The 20752-nt window shown below is 57.4% G+C and overlaps 1 protein-coding gene and 1 long non-coding RNA gene across 4 annotated transcripts in view; one reads left to right on the top strand and one right to left on the bottom strand.

Moving 5' to 3' along the window:
• The window catches only part of Col4a2 (collagen type IV alpha 2 chain), a 150176-nt gene extending 135264 nt beyond the window's left edge, over nt 1-14912 (top strand). For all 3 annotated transcript variants that reach the window (XM_048800624.1, XM_015484079.2, XM_015484078.2), the window contains 16 exons: nt 1360-1482; nt 1633-1814; nt 3784-3847; nt 4232-4306; nt 6302-6409; nt 7124-7231; nt 8036-8107; nt 8797-8922; nt 9368-9484; nt 9976-10137; nt 10229-10327; nt 10663-10809; nt 10935-11051; nt 12215-12406; nt 13518-13804; nt 13989-14912. In XM_048800624.1, coding sequence (XP_048656581.1) covers nt 1360-1482; nt 1633-1814; nt 3784-3847; nt 4232-4306; nt 6302-6409; nt 7124-7231; nt 8036-8107; nt 8797-8922; nt 9368-9484; nt 9976-10137; nt 10229-10327; nt 10663-10809; nt 10935-11051; nt 12215-12406; nt 13518-13804; nt 13989-14246 — 2237 coding nt within the window. In that variant the 3' untranslated portion in view covers nt 14247-14912. The remainder of the gene's footprint in view (nt 1-1359; nt 1483-1632; nt 1815-3783; nt 3848-4231; nt 4307-6301; nt 6410-7123; nt 7232-8035; nt 8108-8796; nt 8923-9367; nt 9485-9975; nt 10138-10228; nt 10328-10662; nt 10810-10934; nt 11052-12214; nt 12407-13517; nt 13805-13988) is intronic.
• LOC125616025 lies at nt 5337-8879 on the bottom strand. Its single transcript, XR_007346623.1, has 2 exons — nt 8744-8879; nt 5337-8665 (listed from the first exon to the last, which is right to left on the bottom strand). It is a non-coding gene; the product is annotated as an uncharacterized LOC125616025 (long non-coding RNA).
• Nucleotides 14913-20752: the final 5840 nt, after the last annotated feature.

The following is a 20752-nucleotide window of genomic DNA, read 5'->3' as shown; positions in this document are numbered from 1 at the left end:
GGACAGTGAGGACACAGGGGGACACAGTGGGGACAGTGAGGACACATCAGGGACAGTGGAGACAGTGAGGACACAGTGGGAACAGTAGGACCCAGCGGGGACAGTGAGGACACAGTGGACAGTGCACTAAAAGGTCAAACATGGTCACCCAGAGGTCTCCAGGTGGAGTAACTGGAAACACAGGTCGAGGCACGGCTTTGCACAGTGTCCACAGCTGTGGTCATTGGCCACTGTGACAGCCAACACAGAAGCCACCCAAGTGCCGCCCACTGATGCATGGGCAGCGGTGAAGCAAGCCCCGTGTGTGCTGCCTCGGGATTCCATCCTCAGCAGGCCCCAGGAGAGGCCGACTTAGAGAGGAGGGGCCCATAGTGATGGCCTGTGGCTGGGGGACCCCGCAGAACTGGGGACTGGCTGCTGATGGCTACGGGCTTCATTTTCTGTGATGAAAATGTTCCAGAGTTAGATGGTGTCATGGCTGCACAGCCCCAGAATTCACTGAAGCACTTCATTATCTCTTTCAAGGAGGATTGTGTGCTATGGGATTATTCATCAGTAGGATCTAACTAGAAACGTGGTGGCCCCAGGCTCCCCACCACTTCCTCCAAGCTCTCTGGTGCTCCTGAGCCTGTCTGTCCCTGTGATGCACCACAACGCCCTGAGGGCCGGATTGCGTTGTTTGAGCCCCTCAACCTCTAGCTACTTACACTTGATAAATGTTAAAAGAAGGGACCGATTCCTTCCATTTGGTCAGATTCACTTACCAGCTGCCCTCTCCTGGGAGGAGGAGAGCTGGGGAGCCCTCACCCGGCCCTTCTTCCCCTGCCCTCAAGGGCTCCCCAGAGCTCCCTGGCCACATCCCACACAGGAACCGCTGTCACTTTCCCAGCTCTGGTGGCCCTTGGTCCTGAGGCTCTGCAGGCACAGACCAGCTCGGGGCCTACCGGAGGCCTGGGCAGCCTCCTTCCCTGTGTGGGCCTCCTGCTGAGGCCAAGCCTGGCTGTGCTGTCAGGCCACACTGGGGCTGCCCTGGCTGAGCACTCGCTCCTCCTGCTCAGCCCGCGGCTCCTGGGCACTGCTGGGGGGAGCAGAGCCTCCCTCCATGGTGGGCTCTGCTCAGTCACAGCCCTCAGGACCAAGGAGCTGGGTCCCCACAGCGGGGTCCCCACACCCTCTGCTCCAGTGAAAGAGCAGGGGGGGGCACTTTCCATCCCCCCCCCACCCCTGGTCTCTCTGAGCTCCCTGGTCTGGGGACATGTGGCAAGGGTCCCTCAGGACGGGAGCTCTGGAGGCAGGCGGCACCTTTGTCACACATGGTTCAGGAGTTACAAGGAGCCGTGGTGTTCTGTTCCCTTCCAGGCAGCCGTGGAGACCCTGGTCCCCCAGGACCACCTCCCATCATCCTGCCAGGGATGAAGGACATCAAAGGGGAGAAGGGCGATGAAGGGCCCATGGGCCTGAAGGGGTACCTGGGCTTGAAAGGTGAGGCCCCGCTGAGCCCTGCTCCTGCCCGTCTCCTCTCCAGAGCTGCCCCTGAGCTCTGCAGACTTGACCTGGGCTTCAGTCTGCGGGCGTGGGGAGGGTGGGCGCTGCCTCCTCACCAGGGTGTCACACGCTGGGGTCCTCCTACAGGAATCCAAGGGATGCCGGGGATCCCCGGGCTGGCAGGAATCCCAGGGCTACCTGGAAGGCCCGGCCACATCAAGGGAGCCAAAGGAGACATCGGAGTCCCTGGCGTACCAGGTCTGCCAGGATTCCCTGGAGTGACCGGCCCCCCTGGAATCACAGGATTCCCAGGGTTCACAGGAAGCCGGGTGAGTGATGCTGCTGCTCAGCACCCCAAGACCTCTCCCGCCTCGCTGGGAAAGGGTATTCGAGCCACAGCTCAGAGTCCTGGGCCGTGGAGCGCGAGGGGAGGCTGTGCGTGTGCGATGCCCACGTGGCCGAGCGTCCACCACAGCTGCCACTGCCGCTTCCATGGGCTCCTGGTGGATGAAACACGCACGGCCTGCCATTTTTCACAGGGGCCTTGAAAGAACAAAGTGTGGATTTCCAGAGATCACATGTGACATCGGAGGCCTGAGAGCCTATTACGGGGCACGGTGGGAGGGGCAGCCCAAGTCACATCCTGCTGGCTATTTCCTCCTCCTCACAATGGGTGGCTTTGGAGCACTTGCTGTGGCCACTTGTTGCCATGTTACAGTGGGCGTCCTGAGCTGGGCGGGCTCTGGCCTCCACATCCTGCCTGCTCACCCCTAGGACCAGTGCGGAATAGATGTCACACTGGCAGGCCCAAGGTTGCCGCAGACTGTGCCTCGGCCAACTCCGTTTCCATCCTCTTTTGCTGAAGGTGTCACTCCCTCGAGGTCTGCAGCACACGACAGACTCAGTTCTGTCAATCATGGTGTGGTCAGAGCACTGGGCAGGTCACCCTGTTAGCAATAGCCCCGGCTGGCCCGTCTGCGTTCCTGCTTTGGGGTGCAGAGTCCTCGGGTCTTGCCCCTCCCTCCCAAATCTGTAGCCGTGCCGCTGGGGCCGGCTGAAGAGGAAGATGCACTCGGCCACCGCAGGACCCCCTGAGGGTGTTCCCAGCAGCTTTGCCCCAACAGCCCCAAACTGGGGAACAGCTCGACTGTCCGTCAGCAGGAGAGACGGCCCGTGAACACAGCACTCCCAGAGAGCAGAGCGGTGCGCAGTGTAACACGGGCCTTCCTGACAAGGCCCAGCATGACCAGGCGCAGCTCCAGGTTGAACACACACCAGAAACGAGAAAGCACAGATGACATTCACGGACCAACGGGACCCCGTGGCCCAGGTCAGGGAGGAGAGTGGCCACTCAGGTGCTTAGAACTTCCGCAAAGTGCCGGGGAGCCCATCTCCATCTGATGGCACCTGTGTCACGTGCATCTAGCTGTGCGTTCAGGGCTAGCGTGCTTTCTGTGAGTGACGCCTCAATAAGGAAAACCTTGGAGAGAAATGGGTCATTATCCCCACACGGACATAGCCTCGGACCTCACTCCTTCGGCCGCCCGTGGAGCCCTGTCGCTGCTTTGGAGACTCAAGCCAGGCCGCGCAAGGAAGGGCCGTGGTCTCTGTGCTGCAGGTTGAAGGCCCTGTGTGGGTGCTGACCTGGGGACCACTGGCACCAAGGCAGAACAGCCACTTCCCTCTGGGGAGAGGCCACTTTAGAGAGGAAAAGTGTGGCTTCCAGGAGGTCACAGAGTGACCCAGGCCCCCTCTCCCTGCAGAGGGCAGTACACAGCCACATGCCTGTTTTATGACCTAGAGTACCTTCTGCCACCAGCAGCCCAGGCACACAGCCCTGTCCTGCTGCCTGCTAGCCCAGTGGCCTTACCAAGTCTCTCAATCCTTCAGCCCTGGGCTCCTCCTCTGTCCAGTGGAAACAGGAGTGCCGGCCTCATGGGGCAGGGGAGGCTAAACAGGCTGGAGATGGGAGTTCACATGCAGGCCCGTGGAGAGACTGGCAGAGAACACTGTCAGCCCCCCTGCAGGGCTGGTGCCACAGGGTCATGACCAACCTGCACAGCAGTGCCAATCATGTCAACAAACCTGCCGAGCTGTTTCTTTCTGTCACGTCACCACTTGATAAGAATGGGAAAGCAAAGCACCTACCCTACTGTGCTGAAAAAACTTCTAGATGTTTCTACAAAACAATGCGATCATGAGCCTTGAGTGTTGCTTTTAGCACACACAATAGTTAAGCCCCTCCACCCTCCTGAATCACAGCCTTCTAAGCCAGTTTCCTTCCTAACTTTATCCTAGGGTGACAAAGGTGCTCCTGGGAGAGCCGGCTTTTACGGAGAGATTGGCCCTACTGGGGACTTTGGTGAGTGTTGCTCATGCAGTGACAATGGCATCCAGCCAGGTGCTGTGGCACAGGCCTTAATCCTAGTGATTCAGGAGGCTGAGGCGGGAGGGTCACAGGTTCAACACCAGCCTGGGCAACTCAGCGAGACCTTATCTCAAAAATAAAAGGGTTGGGATATAGCTCAGGAGTGGGGCAGCCCTAGATTCAATCCCCAGAGCAAAAAGAAAGAAATGGGGTATCCACCGTTCAGCGCTCCTAGGCATGCTGGGTGGTCACCGAGCCCAGATGCTGTGGTAAGAAGAGGCAGATTATCTTGCTAGGGGCATAGCACGATAGAAGGTGAAGGGCTAACCTCCCCCGGGAGGAAGATCCACTCCTAACCACCTTCTCTGCATCTCACAGGTGATATTGGGGATACCATAGACTTACCAGGAAGCCCAGGCCTGAAGGGAGAGCGGGGCATTGCCGGAACTCCAGGTACACAAGTTATTTTCCATTTTCTCACATCCACCAACAGTCCTGAGCCTGGTCTCTGGCCTGGTTTTCTCAGAGCATCAACATTTGCTGAGAACTGTAAGGAACTTTATAGAAAAATGGTTGAGGTCTTCTAGCCCATTGTGCAAGAAAGACTGATTTTTGGTTTAATGAAATCTGAAGACAAGCTCAGAAATCTTTCCCAATCTTTCTCTGAAAGTGAAAATAACTAGCACCTAGTGCCTGGGACCATGGAAGATGAACAAGCCTGGGCTGCTGGGACACACAGGACAGAAACAAGGGACATATGACCCGAGCTGCTGGTGTCCAGGGAGCAGTCTGGAGCGGGGAGGTGGGGGTTGCACACGTCTCCTGAGCAGGGCAGGAGGCAGCTACGTACCCTACGTGTTAGAGGGCCTCTGTGCCACGGCAGCTCTTGCCTCTTGTCTAAGTTACAATTCCTGCTGTGGTGCTACCCTGGGGGGTACAGCAGCTCCCTCTAGACGTTCTGTCCTGGGGGCCTGCACTGCTTAAGTTCCTCTGGTGGGAGGAGGGAGTCTATTGTGCGTGCATGGGGTGAGAGGGGCAGGGGAATGACGGGCGAGTTTCCTCTGTAGAGTGGCTCAGAATGGAGAGAAGTGTCCAGCCCGGGACAGGACCAGAGCCCTGCTATGCAGGAATGGGCAACCTCATGACAACCCTTCTGGCCTCCGTCTTGGCCTATAACTTGGTGTCCTGACAGCTTTGTCCCTGGGTAACAGAGGTCCAGGGACATTGGGCTCTTGGCTGACTCTCCTGTCCTAGATGATTACTTCAGCAGTTTTGCTCATAAAAGCAGGAAAGCAAGACCACCTTTGTCACACACATTGGACCCCCAGGTCAGATCGGGGCACAGCCTGGGCTCTCTGAGGACAGAGCAGCAAGTCTCACTAGACCCACTGAGTTCGAGTGGGGACAGCAGAAGTGGTTTGTGGGGGCAGGTTCATTAGCAAGATGGCCGTTGGAGCAGATTCTTAAAACACTAAAATCAAAATAGAGAATAAGCAGAATTCTTACATGGTTCTTTTCCACAACCACAAAAGCATCACAATGTTCTAACAGCCTCGTAGACTAAAGAAGGCACAGAACACAGGTGACTGTGGACTTCAGGTTGGTCTGACTTGCACATTACCTGGAAGCCGGCAAGCTGTACAACACTCACCATCACCCGCATGGGAGGGTGTGTCCCCGTCTCCCAGTGAACACCTCAGAAGCACCCCAGCTGCTGCTTTACAGACAGACTCCAGGCCCCCAGACCCGCTCTTCCCCCTGGTGCACCTCCACCCGCCTGTGGAGCACGTTCCCCAGGAGATTTCAGAACCACCTAAGAGCTCTCTGTTGGATACCTGCTGCTGCTCAGCAGAGTACCCCGAATGCAGTAGCTTCAGACACCAGTAATTTTCTCTGCCAGTTCTTCAGGTCAGGAAGGGGGGAACAGGGTGGTTCTGACTTGGAGTCACTCGTGAGCTGCTGATTATGACGTTGGCCAGGGACACAACCATCAGAAGATCCCTCTCCAAACTGGTGCCCTCATGAGCCCTTGGCATGAGGCCTGTGTTCCCTGCCAGAGGCTGTGAGCTGCCTGAGCGCCCACAGCACGCAGCCGACTTCCTCCAGGTCTAAGGATCCCTGCGAGGACCAAGTGAAGGCAACGAGGAGCTCATGTGCGAGGCTTGAGGTCCTCGCTTCCCTGGTAGCCCAGTGGGCACAGTTTGACCCGATTCAGTGTTGGGTAGCAGAAGGGTCCGGTGGGTGCAACCTTGGAGGACGGCGGCCTCATTCTCAGAGGGAAGAATCAGGAAAAAGTCGAGGCAGGAACAGGCTCATATATCTACCTGCACGTCCAAACAGGAGAATCGGTGTGAAGCGAGAGCATGGTTTAGCCAAGCCAGCAAGCTCTGAGCCCTGTATTCACTCAACAGTCGAGGCGTGTTGCAAGCAGCAAATCTGTGTTTCCAGGTCTGAAGGGGTTCTTTGGAGAGAAGGGAGCAGAGGGTGAAGTTGGCTTCCCTGGGATAGCAGGCATGACTGGAACCCAAGGCCCTCCTGGACCCAAAGGACAAACAGGTAAAATCCCCTTCAGTCACAGTCCCCAGGCAGGTGACCTCTAAGACCCAGGACAAAGCAGCCACCTTGCCATTTCCTTCTCCACCACAATCTCACTCGTCGCCAGGAAACTTGTTCTTGTGCATTCACCCAGCTCTGCCTGGGGACCCACAGCTTGGAGAGAATCGACCACCGGGGCTGTGGGGAGCCCCTCCATGACAGGCAGCCACACAGGATGAATGACAAGGGTTTCTGAGCCAGCCTCTGTCCCTTGTGTACAAACGGCCCGATCTATTTGAAAGGATCCTTTTCATGCATTTGAATGTGCAGCCACACACCTGAGGGTCCCGTTAGTGAGGGAATGCAAGGGAGAGCTGGCATCAGAGCTGCGGAGGCTGCTGCCTTCGCTTGGCGCTTCCCCAGCCTCCGTGCGCTCTGCGGGCACTGCCTCCAGGATTCTCCACAGACTTCTGTCCGCATGATAGGAGGAGAATTAAAAATGCACCCCATTTTCTCTTTGGCCAGGCTGACCTCATCCTGCTGAACTTAGGGTCCAGGTCTGATGCTACATCATTCCCAATGGGAGGATAGTCCCTAGACTCTCTCATGTAGCTTGAGCTGCAGCCCCCACAGGTCCTCAGCCTTTCCCTGGGAGCCCTCACCCCTCCAGGCAGGACCACTCAGGTTTCCGGGGTTCCTGTGTGCTCAAACTTAATGATTGTTCCCCCCCCCCAGGCTTCCCAGGGCTAACAGGGCTGCGGGGGCCACAGGGAGATCCAGGGCGGATCGGAGTCACCGGCGATAAAGGCGATTCTGGCTGGCCTGGCGTGCCGGGCTTACCAGGTGAGTCAATTCCTTCCTTGACAGAAGTGCGCAGTGCCCACAGCACTCAGCCAAGTAGCCAGGCTGCGAGAAGTGCCATCAGCCAGGCCAGCCTCTGCAGGAGGCTGTGAGCACAGCAGACGGTGGGTAAAGAGACATGCTGCAAAGAGGGGCTTCACTTCCCAGAGACACAGACGGAAGCCTCCAGAGAGGCCCAGGCCCATGCCAACTGCACAGAGGCACCAGAGGCTTGGGCGCAAGAGGCCCCCAAGTTCTGCCACAGGCTTCCCCATTTCCCCCGGGGGCCAGCTGGCGCTTGGGATTACAAGGCCTTGGCTTAGCTTCCTGGCTCTGTGCTAACTGGGAATTACAAATGACCCAGCCAGTCCCAAGGTGCACCATGGGCCACAGGTCCCTGCACAGCATGCAGCTGTGGCTGCCTGTGAGCTGCGTCCTCCTCCAGAAGTGTTTGTCCTCAGCAAGGCAGACAGGTTCTGCGCACGTGTCTTACTGACCTAATGCGCCAGAGATGAGACATCAGGAAGGGAAAGGACACCACACTTCCCCTCTCAGCTCTGAGGACTCCTGAAACAGTCTGTAGAGACAGTACAGTGGGCTTCCTGGGCAGCAGGAGTGGTGCGTGTACATGTCGGGTGAAAGCCACCTGCAGCTGACTGCCCCCTGCTCATCAGGGATGGGCAGCCCTGTGTGGGGACAGACAGCAATATAGCAGATGAACGTGCTGGAGTTGTCAAGGGGCTCCTGCCACCAGAGACCACTTGGCAGCCTCCTTTGCATGAATAACGCTGTGTCAACTTCTCACAGGCTTCCCGGGAATTCGAGGGATCAGCGGATTACATGGCCTGCCGGGCACCAAAGGCTTCCCAGGGTCCCCAGGTATGTGGCACTGTACCCAGCACAGCCCACAGCATTGGAGGGACTTTGTAACACACATGCCCATTTAGTGACTTCAATTTAGAAAACTTATCCCAGTTCAGTGAGGAAAATATTTTGAAAAATAAGAAAAAAAAATCACCTCTAATTCCACAGCTGCTATGAGGAGTAAAGACTGCTGTCTACAGAGGTTTTGTGGAACCAGTTGGTCCACAGGTGAATTTGCAAATGTACATGAGATGCACACCCTAGGCTCCACGTAGCCCATTTCAATTCCAACGGGCAGATGAAGGGAAACTTGTCAAGTGGTACTGCTGTTTCCTGCCCCTCATTGCTTTGAGCACCAATATGTGGACAGGGAAGATTTTTGAGCACTATTTAATTTTCAAAACCAGCAAAGGTATAGCATGGAGAACAGCCTCCAGCCAGGAGGCCTGGTGTGAGATCCCAGCTCCTCTGCTGACTGTGTCCATGAATTCAGGCCCTGAGGGCCTCAGTCTTCGTATCTATAGGGTGAGGGGCTCCAGTGTCCTCTTGGAGATCCCTTCCAGATCTCAGATTCTGTAACACCAGAGCAAAGTAAGGTCACCGAGGCTGCCTGACTTGAGTGGCACTGATTGTCCTACTTAGGAAAATCACCTGTGCACTGCTGGACAATGTGGCCATTGGCTGCTGTTTTAATTCTACCACAGGTGCTGACATCCACGGAGAACCAGGATTCCCAGGACCTACTGGGGACAGGGGTGACCCAGGAGAGGCCAACACCCTTCCAGGCCCCACAGGAGTCCCAGGACGGAAAGGGGAGCAGGGAGCCCCAGGTGAGGCCACACATTCCAAGCACGCATTGCCATCTCCATGAGCAGAGCCCACTAGGTGGGACGGGGCAGCAGCTAGCAGAGATGGGACACTGCAGAGAACAGGACTTGCTGGTCCTCGGGGGAGTTCCTGCTGCAGTGCCTCTTGGCCAGTCGTCCCTTGCACTGTCCCTTGGCTGATCGTGTTCTTCAGTGTGGGTACATGTCGACAGTGAGGACAGGGCCCCAGACGGGCTCCTCAGAACCTGGGGGCTAGAGGGACAGATGATCAGCCCTCCTGACCACGGGTCATATAGCCCCTTCCTCCTCGAGACGTCCCTGACATGAGGACCCTGGGTCACTACCTCACCCTGCGTAGCTCTGGTCCTCCGGAGACGGGAGCAGGGAGAACAGTAGGGCTAGAATGTTGGCTGCTGGCACTAAAAGAAACTTCTGTTTTCCTCCTAAGGGGAACGAGGTCCAGCCGGGAGTCCAGGACTCCAGGGGTTCCCTGGTATCACCCCCCCTTCCAACATCTCTGGGTCACCAGGTGACAAAGGAGCACCAGGCATATTTGGCCTAGAAGGTAAGTAGGCCTCACGTGGTGGGAGGAAGTGCCTGGGACGGGTGCTGGTGCCAGTTCGCTCCTGGGCCGAATAGACCTTCTCTGCACACTGACCAGACATGGCCAAAGGAGCATCCCTCCCATCCTGCACAACACGGTCCCCAGGGAACCAAGTGATACAGTGTGCATCCATTACTTGCTGTAGGGTCAGATTTGCACCCTGCAGTGGACTCAGAACGGTGAGCGGGGCACAGTGTACACACCTATGAGCCCGGTGATGGGAGGCTAAGGCAGGAGGATAGCAAGTTCAAGGACAGGCTTGGCCACCTAGATGTTCTCTCGAGAAGGGCTGGGATGTAACTCGGAGGTACAACGTCCCTGGGTTCAGTCCCTAAATGAGAACTCCATGCTGTATGTATTTTACAATTATAAACAAAAAAAGCCCCGAGGCAGCGGCAGAACCTCCTTGGGGGTCCGGCTTAATTCTCGTCTCTTGTAACTAACACCCACAGGCTACCGAGGCCCACCGGGGCCACCTGGGCCTGCAGCCTTTCCTGGGAGCAAAGGAGATGATGGGAATCCAGGAGCTTCAGGAGTCCCTGGGAACAAAGGCTGGGTCGGGGACCCAGGGCCACAGGGCCGGCCTGGTGTGTTTGGTCTCCCAGGAGAAAAAGGTAATGGTGCCCAGGCAGAGGAGCCAGTACCGTGGCAGAGAGCGGAGCCTCTTCCCCAGGGACATGTGTCTGACGTCCATTTGTGCTGCAGGCCCCAGGGGCGAACCAGGATTCATGGGTAACACTGGAGCCACCGGCACTGTGGGCGACCGAGGCCCCAAGGGGCCCAAAGGAGACCAGGGATTCCCTGGTAAGTGGCACCTGCAGAGCACGGCAGCTCAGGCCAACCAGGCCACATGGACGCCCAGGGACCTGGCCTCCCGTCCAGGCTGGGGACCTCCTGAGGCAGATACCGGAACCCTCTGGCATGCAGCCCACTCCCTGGAGAGCAGCAGGATTGGAACGCTCCTGGGACCCAGTGGGAGACGCCTTTAGTATTTAGGTGGGGGGCTCAGGGTGACCTCTCAGATGAGAGACCTCCAGCTCCTCTCTGCAATGCAAGATTGTTCTCGGGGCTTCCGGGACAGGTTCCGGATGGGGAAGTAGCTGTTCCTGAGTGTTTACTGGCCTTTCTTTCCTCTACAGGTGCTCCTGGTTCTCTGGGATCCCCAGGGATTGCAGGAGTCCCCCTGACAATTTCTGTCCAGCCTGGGACAATGGGCCCCCAGGGGAGGAGAGGTCCCCCTGGGGCACAGGGGGAGATGGGGCCCCAAGGCCCTCCTGGAGAGCCAGGTAAGGCACTGGGTCCTGCGGGTGACAAGGAAAAGGTCTGTCCTGTTTGCTTTGCCCTCTTGGGGTGAGCACCAGCCAGGCTTAGCGTGGCCAGTTTCCGGTCACACTCACTCAATGTCTTGCAGGTTTTCGAGGAGCTCCAGGGAAGGCTGGACCCCAGGGAAGAGGCGGTGTGTCTGCTATCCCAGGGTTCCGAGGAGACCAAGGGCCTATGGGGCACCAGGGACCAGTTGGCCAAGAAGGTACGTGATGAGCAGCTAGAGAGAAGGGGCAGTCAGCTTCCATTAGGCCCCACTAGGGGTAACACAGTGAGGTTGGCAGGCAAGGACAGGAGGTGCCCCGCAGAGCAGAAAGCCACTGCACCCTTCTGTGCTAGCCCTGATGTTCCTGCAGCTGTGTCCTGTGTCTGCTCCCGGCACCTGTGCCTGTTGGGACAGCCACTTCCTTCCTGTGGGATACCAGGTGACCATATAGGCTCAAGAGTCAGAGTCACCAGGATCTTGAAGGCCTGAGATAAGGAGCCAGAGATGCCTGCTGAGGTGGCAGGAGCCTTGTAAAGCCCCGAGTTCTTTAAATGCTGGGTTCGTGTGAAGGATGGAAGAGACTAGAAAAAACTACAGGATTTGCCTAATTAATCCAAGGCCAGTTTGAGCCAATGGCATGACCAGCTGTGCAGCAAGTTAAACCGTCTGCACCATCAACGTCCAGATCCAAGGGACCAGCAATCCACTCTCCACCTCCCTGGGCCTGGCCCATAGACTGGGCACGCAGGGATGCAGATCCCAAAGCAAACGTGGACGAGTGGAGTGCAACCCAGAGAGGAGACCAGGATCAGAGAGTGCAGGGAGAATGTCCCTGGAGGGGACTCCAACTATTCAAAGTGTGGCCACACCGGGGACAGACTGGGTGCACTGATGTGCTCTGAGGCCGACTCAGGACCCTGGGTGGAAGGTTTCGGCTCTGCACAGGAAGAACATTCTAACCCTGGGAGTGGCCCAGCTCTCCCAGAAGCTGCACACAGAGGCTGCAGCTGGGACAGGGCACACGTGTTTGCTTGGGGAAGGGGGGTGAACTGAGATGCTTCTCCAGACACTTGCTACTCCAAGGGTCCCCAGTTCTCGCTCCGAGTTCAGGACTCCCTGAAGGGAACACTCCTGTGGCAGCTGAGTTTTTAAGTCCTTTCTGTTGGTGTTCAGCACCATCATCATCATCATCATTTCACGCTTAATAATCGTGAAACCTACGTCAAATATTTCCCAAGAGGCTCATGGGCTAAACACACAGAGACCCACGCTCTGGGGAGAAGGAAGAGCAGTGGTTCCAGATATTCTATGAAGTGCCCCCTGCCCTGGGCCCTGAGGGTCCCCAGGGCAGTGGACAGTGGCTGCTTTCTCTTGGGCCCTAGGGGAGCCAGGCCGTCCAGGGATCCCAGGCCTGCCCGGCATGCCAGGCCGCAGTGTCAGCATCGGCTACCTCCTGGTGAAGCACAGTCAGACGGACCAGGAGCCCATGTGCCCCGTGGGCATGAACAAGCTCTGGAGCGGATACAGCCTGCTGTACTTTGAAGGCCAAGAGAAAGCCCACAACCAGGACCTGGGTAGGTACTACCAACAAGGCCCACTCTGCTCCTGGCAGTGGTCAAGGCTGGATGGCATGGTGAGACTCAGGGCTCAGAAGGGACTAAGATACCTTTGGACAGAGTCTTACTAAGCCCTTAACACTTAGCGCTCCAGCATAGGCTGCCTTTTAACTCTTTATCAAGGCTTCTGCAGGTTCATGTCTGGCTCTAGCCACATGCTGATCCCTCTCCACTGGAGGCCACCAGTTGCTTCTCCTCCTTATTTTCGCCCTTACTCTAGAGTTCGGCTGGGCGGTTAGGGCTGGACTGCACATGGTCCTAAGCCAGACCCCAGGAAAACAGATGCATGAGCGGGGTGGAGGTTTATTCAAGTGAGTCCTTAAAAGGCACGAATACGGAAATGCCACAATGTAAGGTGGGGTGGGGCTTCAGTCTGTGGTCCCCTTGGAGGGGAGGGGCATGCCGGAGGCTGGCATGGTCCATTTTGCCATAGGGTCACACCAGGGCACCCTGCTGGTGATGAGCTGCGCCCTGATGACTGGACGCTCCTGCCTCCATAATAAGTCTTGAGAAAACAGTGGAGCAAGAGCAAACAAGGACAGGACCTAAGTAGCCCTGGGAGCAGGGCCAGGAGGCGCGCCTTTGCACTTCGCTGGGTGCCAAAGGGGCCCCACATCTGGCCGTGAGCTTTTAAGCCACCATTGTGAAAAGCAAAACCTGCTTAGCTTGAAATTCCCTCTGGCCTTGGACAAAGTCCGCCTGTGGCCGGAGGTAGGAGAGCTGCCTGGCTGGGGCACCAGCCAGAGCTCCTTTAGGGAAGGCTCCTGGGCACCATGTTTGCCACCAGGAGTTTCCTGGTGCTGGCACTGTTGACACTGCCAAATGTGGCCTCCCCACCCATGCCACTCTTAATGACCCAACTCCCTGGCCCCCCATGGCCCAGAGGCATGTGGGAGGACGTCAGAGGAGTAGGCTCTCTGGAAATGCCAGTGTGGGCTGGGAAACAGTGAAGAAGGAAAAGGGAACAGAGGGAACTGGCCTGACCCCTGCAGATGGCAGGCCACAGGTGGGGCATGTCCGCATGAGGCTCCAGGGGGCCTGGGCGTGGTCTCACACTCCCCTCCTGCAGGGCTGGCGGGCTCCTGCCTGGCGCGCTTCAGCACCATGCCCTTCCTGTACTGCAACCCGGGCGACATCTGCTACTATGCCAGCCGCAACGACAAGTCCTACTGGCTCTCCACCACGGCCCCGCTGCCCATGATGCCGGTGGCCGAGGATGACATCAAGCCCTACATCAGCCGCTGCTCGGTGTGTGAGGCCCCAGCAGTGGCCATCGCAGTCCACAGTCAGGACGTCTCTATCCCCCACTGCCCCGCCGGCTGGCGCAGCTTGTGGATCGGATATTCCTTCCTCATGGTAGGTGCTACTTGTGTGTCAACGTGGGGCTGTCCCCACCAGAGGGGCACTGTTGCACTGTTAATTCTCCACCAAAATGATTTGGGTAAATTTGGCCTGTTACCTGTGAACACCAAAAACAAACAAAAAGCTTTGTGGCTTACCAGAGTAGAACCTGACCTGCTGTCTCTGGCTCTCTGCACAGCACACTGCAGCTGGGGACGAAGGCGGTGGCCAGTCACTGGTGTCGCCGGGCAGCTGCCTGGAGGACTTCCGCGCCACGCCGTTCATCGAGTGCAACGGGGCCCGTGGGACCTGCCACTACTACGCCAACAAGTACAGCTTCTGGCTGACCACCATCCCCGAGCAGAGCTTCCAGGGCACGCCCTCGGCAGACACACTCAAGGCCGGCCTCATCCGCACGCACATCAGCCGCTGCCAGGTGTGCATGAAGAACCTGTGAGCCCCCGCCGCGGCGGAGGGGCCACTCTGGTGCTCACTCTTAACCGTTACCTCAGACGCTGACCCCAAAGCTGGATTTATTATTTTCCTCTAAAAACAATTTTTAAAAAAAAAAGCTACCAAAGGAATTCGGCACTGGCACCCTCCTAACAGCCTACGCTGTCAGCCTGACCTGCCCAGGCCGCTGGCCACCATCCCGCAGGACAGCCATGCCCGCCGCTTCACTGGCCTCTCTGCCCTCACTCCTCCCGCAAGACAGCTCCCCAGGTCCCCTCCGCCGACGGTGCAGCCAGGACAGCCGGGCCGACGCCACCTGTTCCTACCTGGGCTCCCGCCAAGGGCTTGGTGCTGTTTCCTACGCCCGCAGGATGGCAGCCCTGTGTTCTCCAGACCGTGGAAGGGACCTGCGTCCCCTCAAGAAGGCCACTTTGTGCTTTTCCCTGTAAGACCTCACAGCCACACACACACTTCCACCACGTCCCTCTGGGCCTCTGAGCACAGCCACACCGTGTGGAAGCAAAGACCTGGCTGGTGTCACGGGTGGGGTATAGTGTGTCCCTGGCCACGGGTCCTGGGGACCTCGCCCTCCCTTCTTCCTGGTGAGCTGTCCTCTACTGCCTGTCCATGTAACCACCACCAAATAAACGTTGGTCTTGAACTTTCTAAACCCAGGTTGGTGACTGCCTTACGTTCCTCAGAACCTGCCCCAGGGGGTTCACTCCCCCGGGTCCGCCCAGCCTGGCAGCGCTGGCTTGTGTTTCAGTGGCCTTCAACCCTAGACGCACAGTTGTCACTCACTTCTCAGGGAGCTGCTAGCAGTTCAGTCAGGTGGGCAGGAAGCAGCCCACACGCTGCCCGTGTCTCCATGCAGCTCTGGGGGCATTCCATTGTCCCAGTGTCCTTCAGATCTGAGGCTGGACTGGGGAAGCCAGTCTCCAAGGACATAGCTCCAGCCCTGACTGGTGCAGAGATCAACTCACAGAATTCAACCCTTTGAAATCCTATCTCAACTTCTCTCTAAAATTCCACATAATGAAATAAGCATTCCGCCTTCTGGTGTCATTGGGAAAGATGGGCATCTGTCTCTCCTGCCTCCAGGAGCCATCTGAGAAGGACTTGCACAGGATGGTCATGAGGGCCCCTGGGCAGGCAGGAGAAAAGGGCAGCTCAAGGGCGTGTCACGGAGGTGGGCAGTTTAGGGCTCAGTTCCACTGGGGACCTGCAAGAGAAGGCTGCAGAGGGGCCCTGAGCTGTCCATCCACCAGCTCCTGTCCCTGCTGCCCAGGCTGCCTGAGCGTGGGCATCCCCTCACACTTGCAGGGGTGCTGTCCAGGATCTGGGCTGAGCAGGCCCCTGCCAGCCTCCTGGGAGGGGAGGCAGGCACTAGTACCATCAGCCTCCACCTGACTGAGCTTGTTGCCACAGCAACGGCTGTAGAACAAAGGTGCAGACGAGGACTTGAGCGCAGGGCTTAAGATGTCCAGCAGCCCCCTGGGACCCCTGGGAGGCAGCTCTTTGCTCTGAACTCCAACCCCCACCTCAAGGAGGTGATCGTGAGGATGTGGCATCCTGAAGTCTCCTGCTCGCTCCGTTCGGACTTTGAAGCCTGTCAAAAGCCCCATGTGAAACACAGAAAGGAGGCCTTTACTTAGCCCTAAAATAAGGGAAGGCTGAGACCGAGTCCTCAGTGCGTAATCAGATTCAAACGTAGACCTCCAAACAAACCAGATACAATTCACAACCCCTGCTTGTGTCAGGGGCCCCATCCCTATCCAGTGTGATGAGTGGCACTGTCCCCTGCAGAAGCAGACCACCAGGCTGTGAACCTCACGTCCAGCTCCATCCCTCATGGGCCCTCGAGGAGGGGCCTCGCTGGTCTCGTTTCTCAGGGTTGAGAACAGCCACCACCTGAGAGCTAAGCGTGCCTGGTGACCCACTGTGCCCACCCTTTCCGGTGAGTGTGCCACAGAGTCCCTCCTGCCTCCCAGCTGCTCCATGAAGGGGTGTGTGGATGCTGAGCAGGAACAGCTGAACCAGGGCACTGTGGGGAGGAGCCGTGTTCCTCGCTGCCGGGACGTAGATCTAAGCAAGCGGAGGGAACGGTCCCTGGGGCAACAGATCAGAGATGTCAGTGCAACTCCCATCTGACTGCTGCAGCAGAGGGCTACGGGAAGAAACACAGGTCCGTGGGCAGATAGAGCAAAAAGTTGAGTGTGTGTATACCGTCAGCTGAGTGGGCCTCAAAGAACCCCCAGCAGCCATGGGCACCCAGCCCGGGTCTTGGCTGCTAACACCGTTCTCCAATAAAAGGAGCCAGTGCTCCTCAGAGAGAGAGCTGATCTGAGGAGCAGGGCAGGAAACCCAGAGTGGACTAGACCATCTGTGGTGCCAAAAAGTAAAGAAGTGTTTACAATAAAACCCCCTCAGCCAGGAGGGGTGCTCTTGTGGTCCCAGCTACTCAGGAGGCTGAGGTGGGAGGATCACCTGGGCCCATGAGTCCCAGACCAGCCTGGGCAACAGAGTGAGACCCTGTCTTAAAAAACAACGAAAAGCTCAATGATGGGGACACATGGAAGCGCCCCCAGTGGCCAGAGCTGGAAAACTGGAGCAAGGAAATAGTGTAGGCTTAGGACCCAGCCTACAAAGTCGGCGTCCACAAGTCCACGAGGACACCTGAAGACATCATGCCTGAGGAAGGGGCAAATCTCCCAGGCAAAAAACAGAATAAAGGATGGGGCGCTCCCTCCCACATCAGCAGTGCCCACTGCAGAGGGACTCTCCAGGGGAGACAGTAGGAATGGGGGCAGGGTGACCGACAGGAGACACCAACACCTGCCCTGACCCAGATCTGCACCAGCAGTGACGGGTCCTGTTGAGAGTGCTCCCTGCCAAGGCAAGAACTTGCTCTGCCCTGATGGTTCTCCCCAGGACCCAGAGTGCAGCCAGGTGAGAGGCATGCAGGTCCCAACCCAGCCACCCGGCACAACCCACCCTACCCTCACAGCTGTCCAGGCCACCGTCTCAGCCAGGAGGAGCCTAAGGAGACACAACCTCCAAGTGTCCGAGGGGTGGTGTCCTGGAGCCAGAGAGGATGTTAGGAAAACCAGATAAAGTTCAAAATCTGAGAAAGAGGGGAGGGGGAGGGGGGAAGGAGAAGTGGAGGGAGGAAGAGGAGAATGGGGGCAGGAAGAGAAGATGGGGAGGGGGAGGAGAAGAGAGGAGGAGATCTTAGGAGCTGGCCGGAGCTGGTCCATCAGCAAGCTAGATACACACGTCCAGTTAAACGTCTGAAAAAGCAGCAGCCAGCCTCAGCAGCACACTCTCCCTGTGAAGGACACCAGGACAGACACCGGGAGTGGCCTCTTCCCCGTCTCACCTCAAGCTTCCGTCCTGGTGCCCAGCGAGGCCACCAAAGCTGAACTTGCCAGGTCCAAAGGAAGCAGCTCCTGGAGACGCCCCGCCCAGCCAGTTCCTCCCACCCCTTCCAGAGGCACCCGCACATGTGCACAGCCCTCCGAAAAGGAAGGCTGACTGTCCTGTGCCTCGCGACAGTTCTCATATTCCTCAGAATCACGGGCAGCGGCATTAAGAGCAAAACTGCACACAGGACGCCGCTTTCCCGTGAATCCTTTTCCTTTGACACAACTCTTTCAGAAGAGGCTCCTGATCACTCCTCCTGCAGAGCAGCTGCCAGCAGCACCTCACCTGGGCTGTGGGTGGCCGCCCACTGCCGACCCTCAGCTCACGATCTGCAGGGGCACTTCCTCTCCCCCCACCACTCTGCGCCCCACTTCCTAAGCATCATCTCCCCCAAAGGTGGTCAAACACTCTGCCTAAAGCCCCATAACCAATTCAGCCAGCAGACACCGAGGCCCAAAGCCCCACACTCCCTCCAAGAACCAAGCTGACCTTCCTAAAGCTACCATCTATTGTGCACCAACTACGTACCAGGCACTTCCTTTGGCATCACCTCTGCCACTGTCCCCTCAGCTGGAGCCACAAGCAGGAATCTGGGAAGGAAGAGGCATTCTGTGGTGCACATGTCAATTTTCACTGCCAGGCATTCCTCAGAGGGTAGGGCTGCAGCTGGGAAGCCACACAGGAGGGGGCACAGGGAACCCCACCCTTCCCAGCTCACCCCTAGGAGCCCCGACTCCCCACTCCACCGGCAGACTGACCTGTGGGGTGTCCTGCCAAATGCAGAGGTAACTCGCGGACGCCCTGCCTCCCTTCCATGGCCAAAGTCCAAGGCAGAAGCGGGCAAGGCAGTAGGAAGATGTGGGTCCCATGATGGCACTGACCAGCCCTGTGTTGCAGCCTGTCACGATGGAGGTCACCTGCTCATGCATGGGAGGGACCAGCCTCACCCAGGGTGGGACCCCACTTGTGGGTGCTGACTTATTCCTAAGTCTAGCCTTAGAAAATTCGATTTCATCTGTGGGATTCCTGGGTCTTCCACACCTCGCTCCTGCCCAGAGGAGCTCACTGGTGGCAGCTGGGTGCCAAGGTGACTTGTACACCCAAGAGACGGCTTTCCTCCGTGACTTTCCTGCAGGGAAAAACTGGGTGATGGGATGGAACGAGGGGATGACATGAGGGGCTGCTCCACTTGACCTGGGTCAGCAGGCATCCACCCGTCTGAAGCCTGAAGAGCCACCCAACTCCCACGAGAGCATTGCGGCCACCACCAGGGCACAACCTGGGAAGTCCAGATCCCGTCCCCAGTGCCCTGACCTTGTCTACACCCCAAGGACACAGACAGGAAGGTGCAGCAGGGAGCTGTCTTTGCAGCCAGACAGACCCACGCGTGTCTTACTCTGGCCACCAAGACACTCTGGCCTCAGAAGCCCTTCCCGCAGCATGGGCCTTGAGTCCCCATCCTTGACTAGGTGCCTCCAGACCCTCCTCCCAAGAGGACCCACGGGACCCAGTAAACACAGAGGGAGCCGAGAAGGGAGGACAGAATGCCAGAACCAGGCGGAACCGCAGTCAGGAGCAACGGTCCATGGGCAGCCCTCCTGAGGGAGGCGTTCTCGACCCAGAGCCTCCAGGGAAGGCACCAATGAGCCTGCGACCAGAAGGCACTCCCGCGAGCAGGGCTGCACTGCACCCTCCAGCCAGCTCTGGAGCACAGGCTGGACGGACCCACAAGTGGGAAGTGTGTCCAGCTGAGACACCACCCAGAACAGGGTGCCAAGAAGCCAGGACCCCAGCATCGTTTTATCCTTCCCCACGGGCAGCCCCGGGGGCTGAGGAGAAAGCTGCTGCTTGACGGGCGTCCCTCAAGGGGCCCAGCACATGCAGGATCAGTTAGAGGTTGTGACACAAGAGGCTGCAGAGGACTGGTTGCCTAACACACGAGGCACTGGGTTCGATTCCCCAATACCACATAGAAATAATAAATGGAGGTACTGTGTCCTTCTATAACTAAAAAAATAAAATAAAATTTTAAAGGCTGCAAGGCCAACTACTCAGAAAAACTGGCATACAGGGAGCTCAAAGGAACTACTTCTAGGGCATCAGATACAGGGCAACATGAGTACGTGGCATTGGTGTGCTCTCCGCACGCACCAGCCACCAGACACGCGGCCAGTCAAGAAAACGAGGGCCTGGTGCTCGGAGGTGGAAAATCGAATCGTAACATTCAGGAGGAAAGGAGTCTGGAAGTCACCCCCACCACCCTCTTCAAGCTCCAACTGCACGTCCAACATCACAGGACACCTTTCCTCCACAGCTTCAAAGACAGAGCCCAGGGTCTCTCTGGGTGGCGTGTTTCCTAGATTATCACAGCAGATGCACATGTTGGAAAATAAATACAACTTCTGCCCCTACAAAGGCAAATTCCCACAAATCAACGAAAAGCAATCAAACTGTCTCGCATTCAGTTTCCAATGCGCTGTTGTAAAACAAGTCTGGACCCCGGGGATCCTTTGCACAGGCGAGGCTCGGTCGGGGTCTCGGCACACATGCAGGGCTGCCTGGCACTGCCTCAATGCCAGGCTTCACCACACACCCGAGCACACTCACTTCACAGGTGCAGGTGAACCAGGCCTGCAGCAACCCAGCAACCAGACCACAGGCCTTCAAAAAATTAGCAAACACGCCCCACAGAAAGCAGAACCACTGCCCGCGCACCCTGTTATCCCCACTGGCTTCCACCCCGCTCTGCCTCCTTGTCTAGCCTGCTGACTCTCAGTTGAATTCCTAAGAAAGGCCTGAGCGTGATGGCGCACACCTGGAATCCCAAGCTTGGGAGGCAGAGGAGGATCACAAGTTCAGAGCCAGACTCAGCAACTGCGAGGTACTAAGCAACTCAGTGAGACCCTGTCTCTAAATAAAATACAAATTAGGGCTGGGGATGTGCTCAGTGGTCTAGGGTCCCTGAGTTCAATCCTCGGTACCCCACATACACACTAAAAAAGTTCCTAAGAAAGCAGAAATTGCCCTCTATGACTCCTCTGTCTAGAAGCTTCTAGATCAAGAGTATCCACCACCACCCACAGCAGA

Source organism: Marmota marmota, unplaced genomic scaffold (genome assembly GCF_001458135.2).
Source record: "Marmota marmota marmota unplaced genomic scaffold, marMar, whole genome shotgun sequence".
In the NCBI taxonomy this organism is placed as follows: domain Eukaryota; kingdom Metazoa; phylum Chordata; class Mammalia; order Rodentia; family Sciuridae; genus Marmota; species Marmota marmota.
The sequence above is the reverse complement of the archived record's forward strand: the minus strand, read 5'-3'. Positions and strand labels throughout refer to the sequence as shown.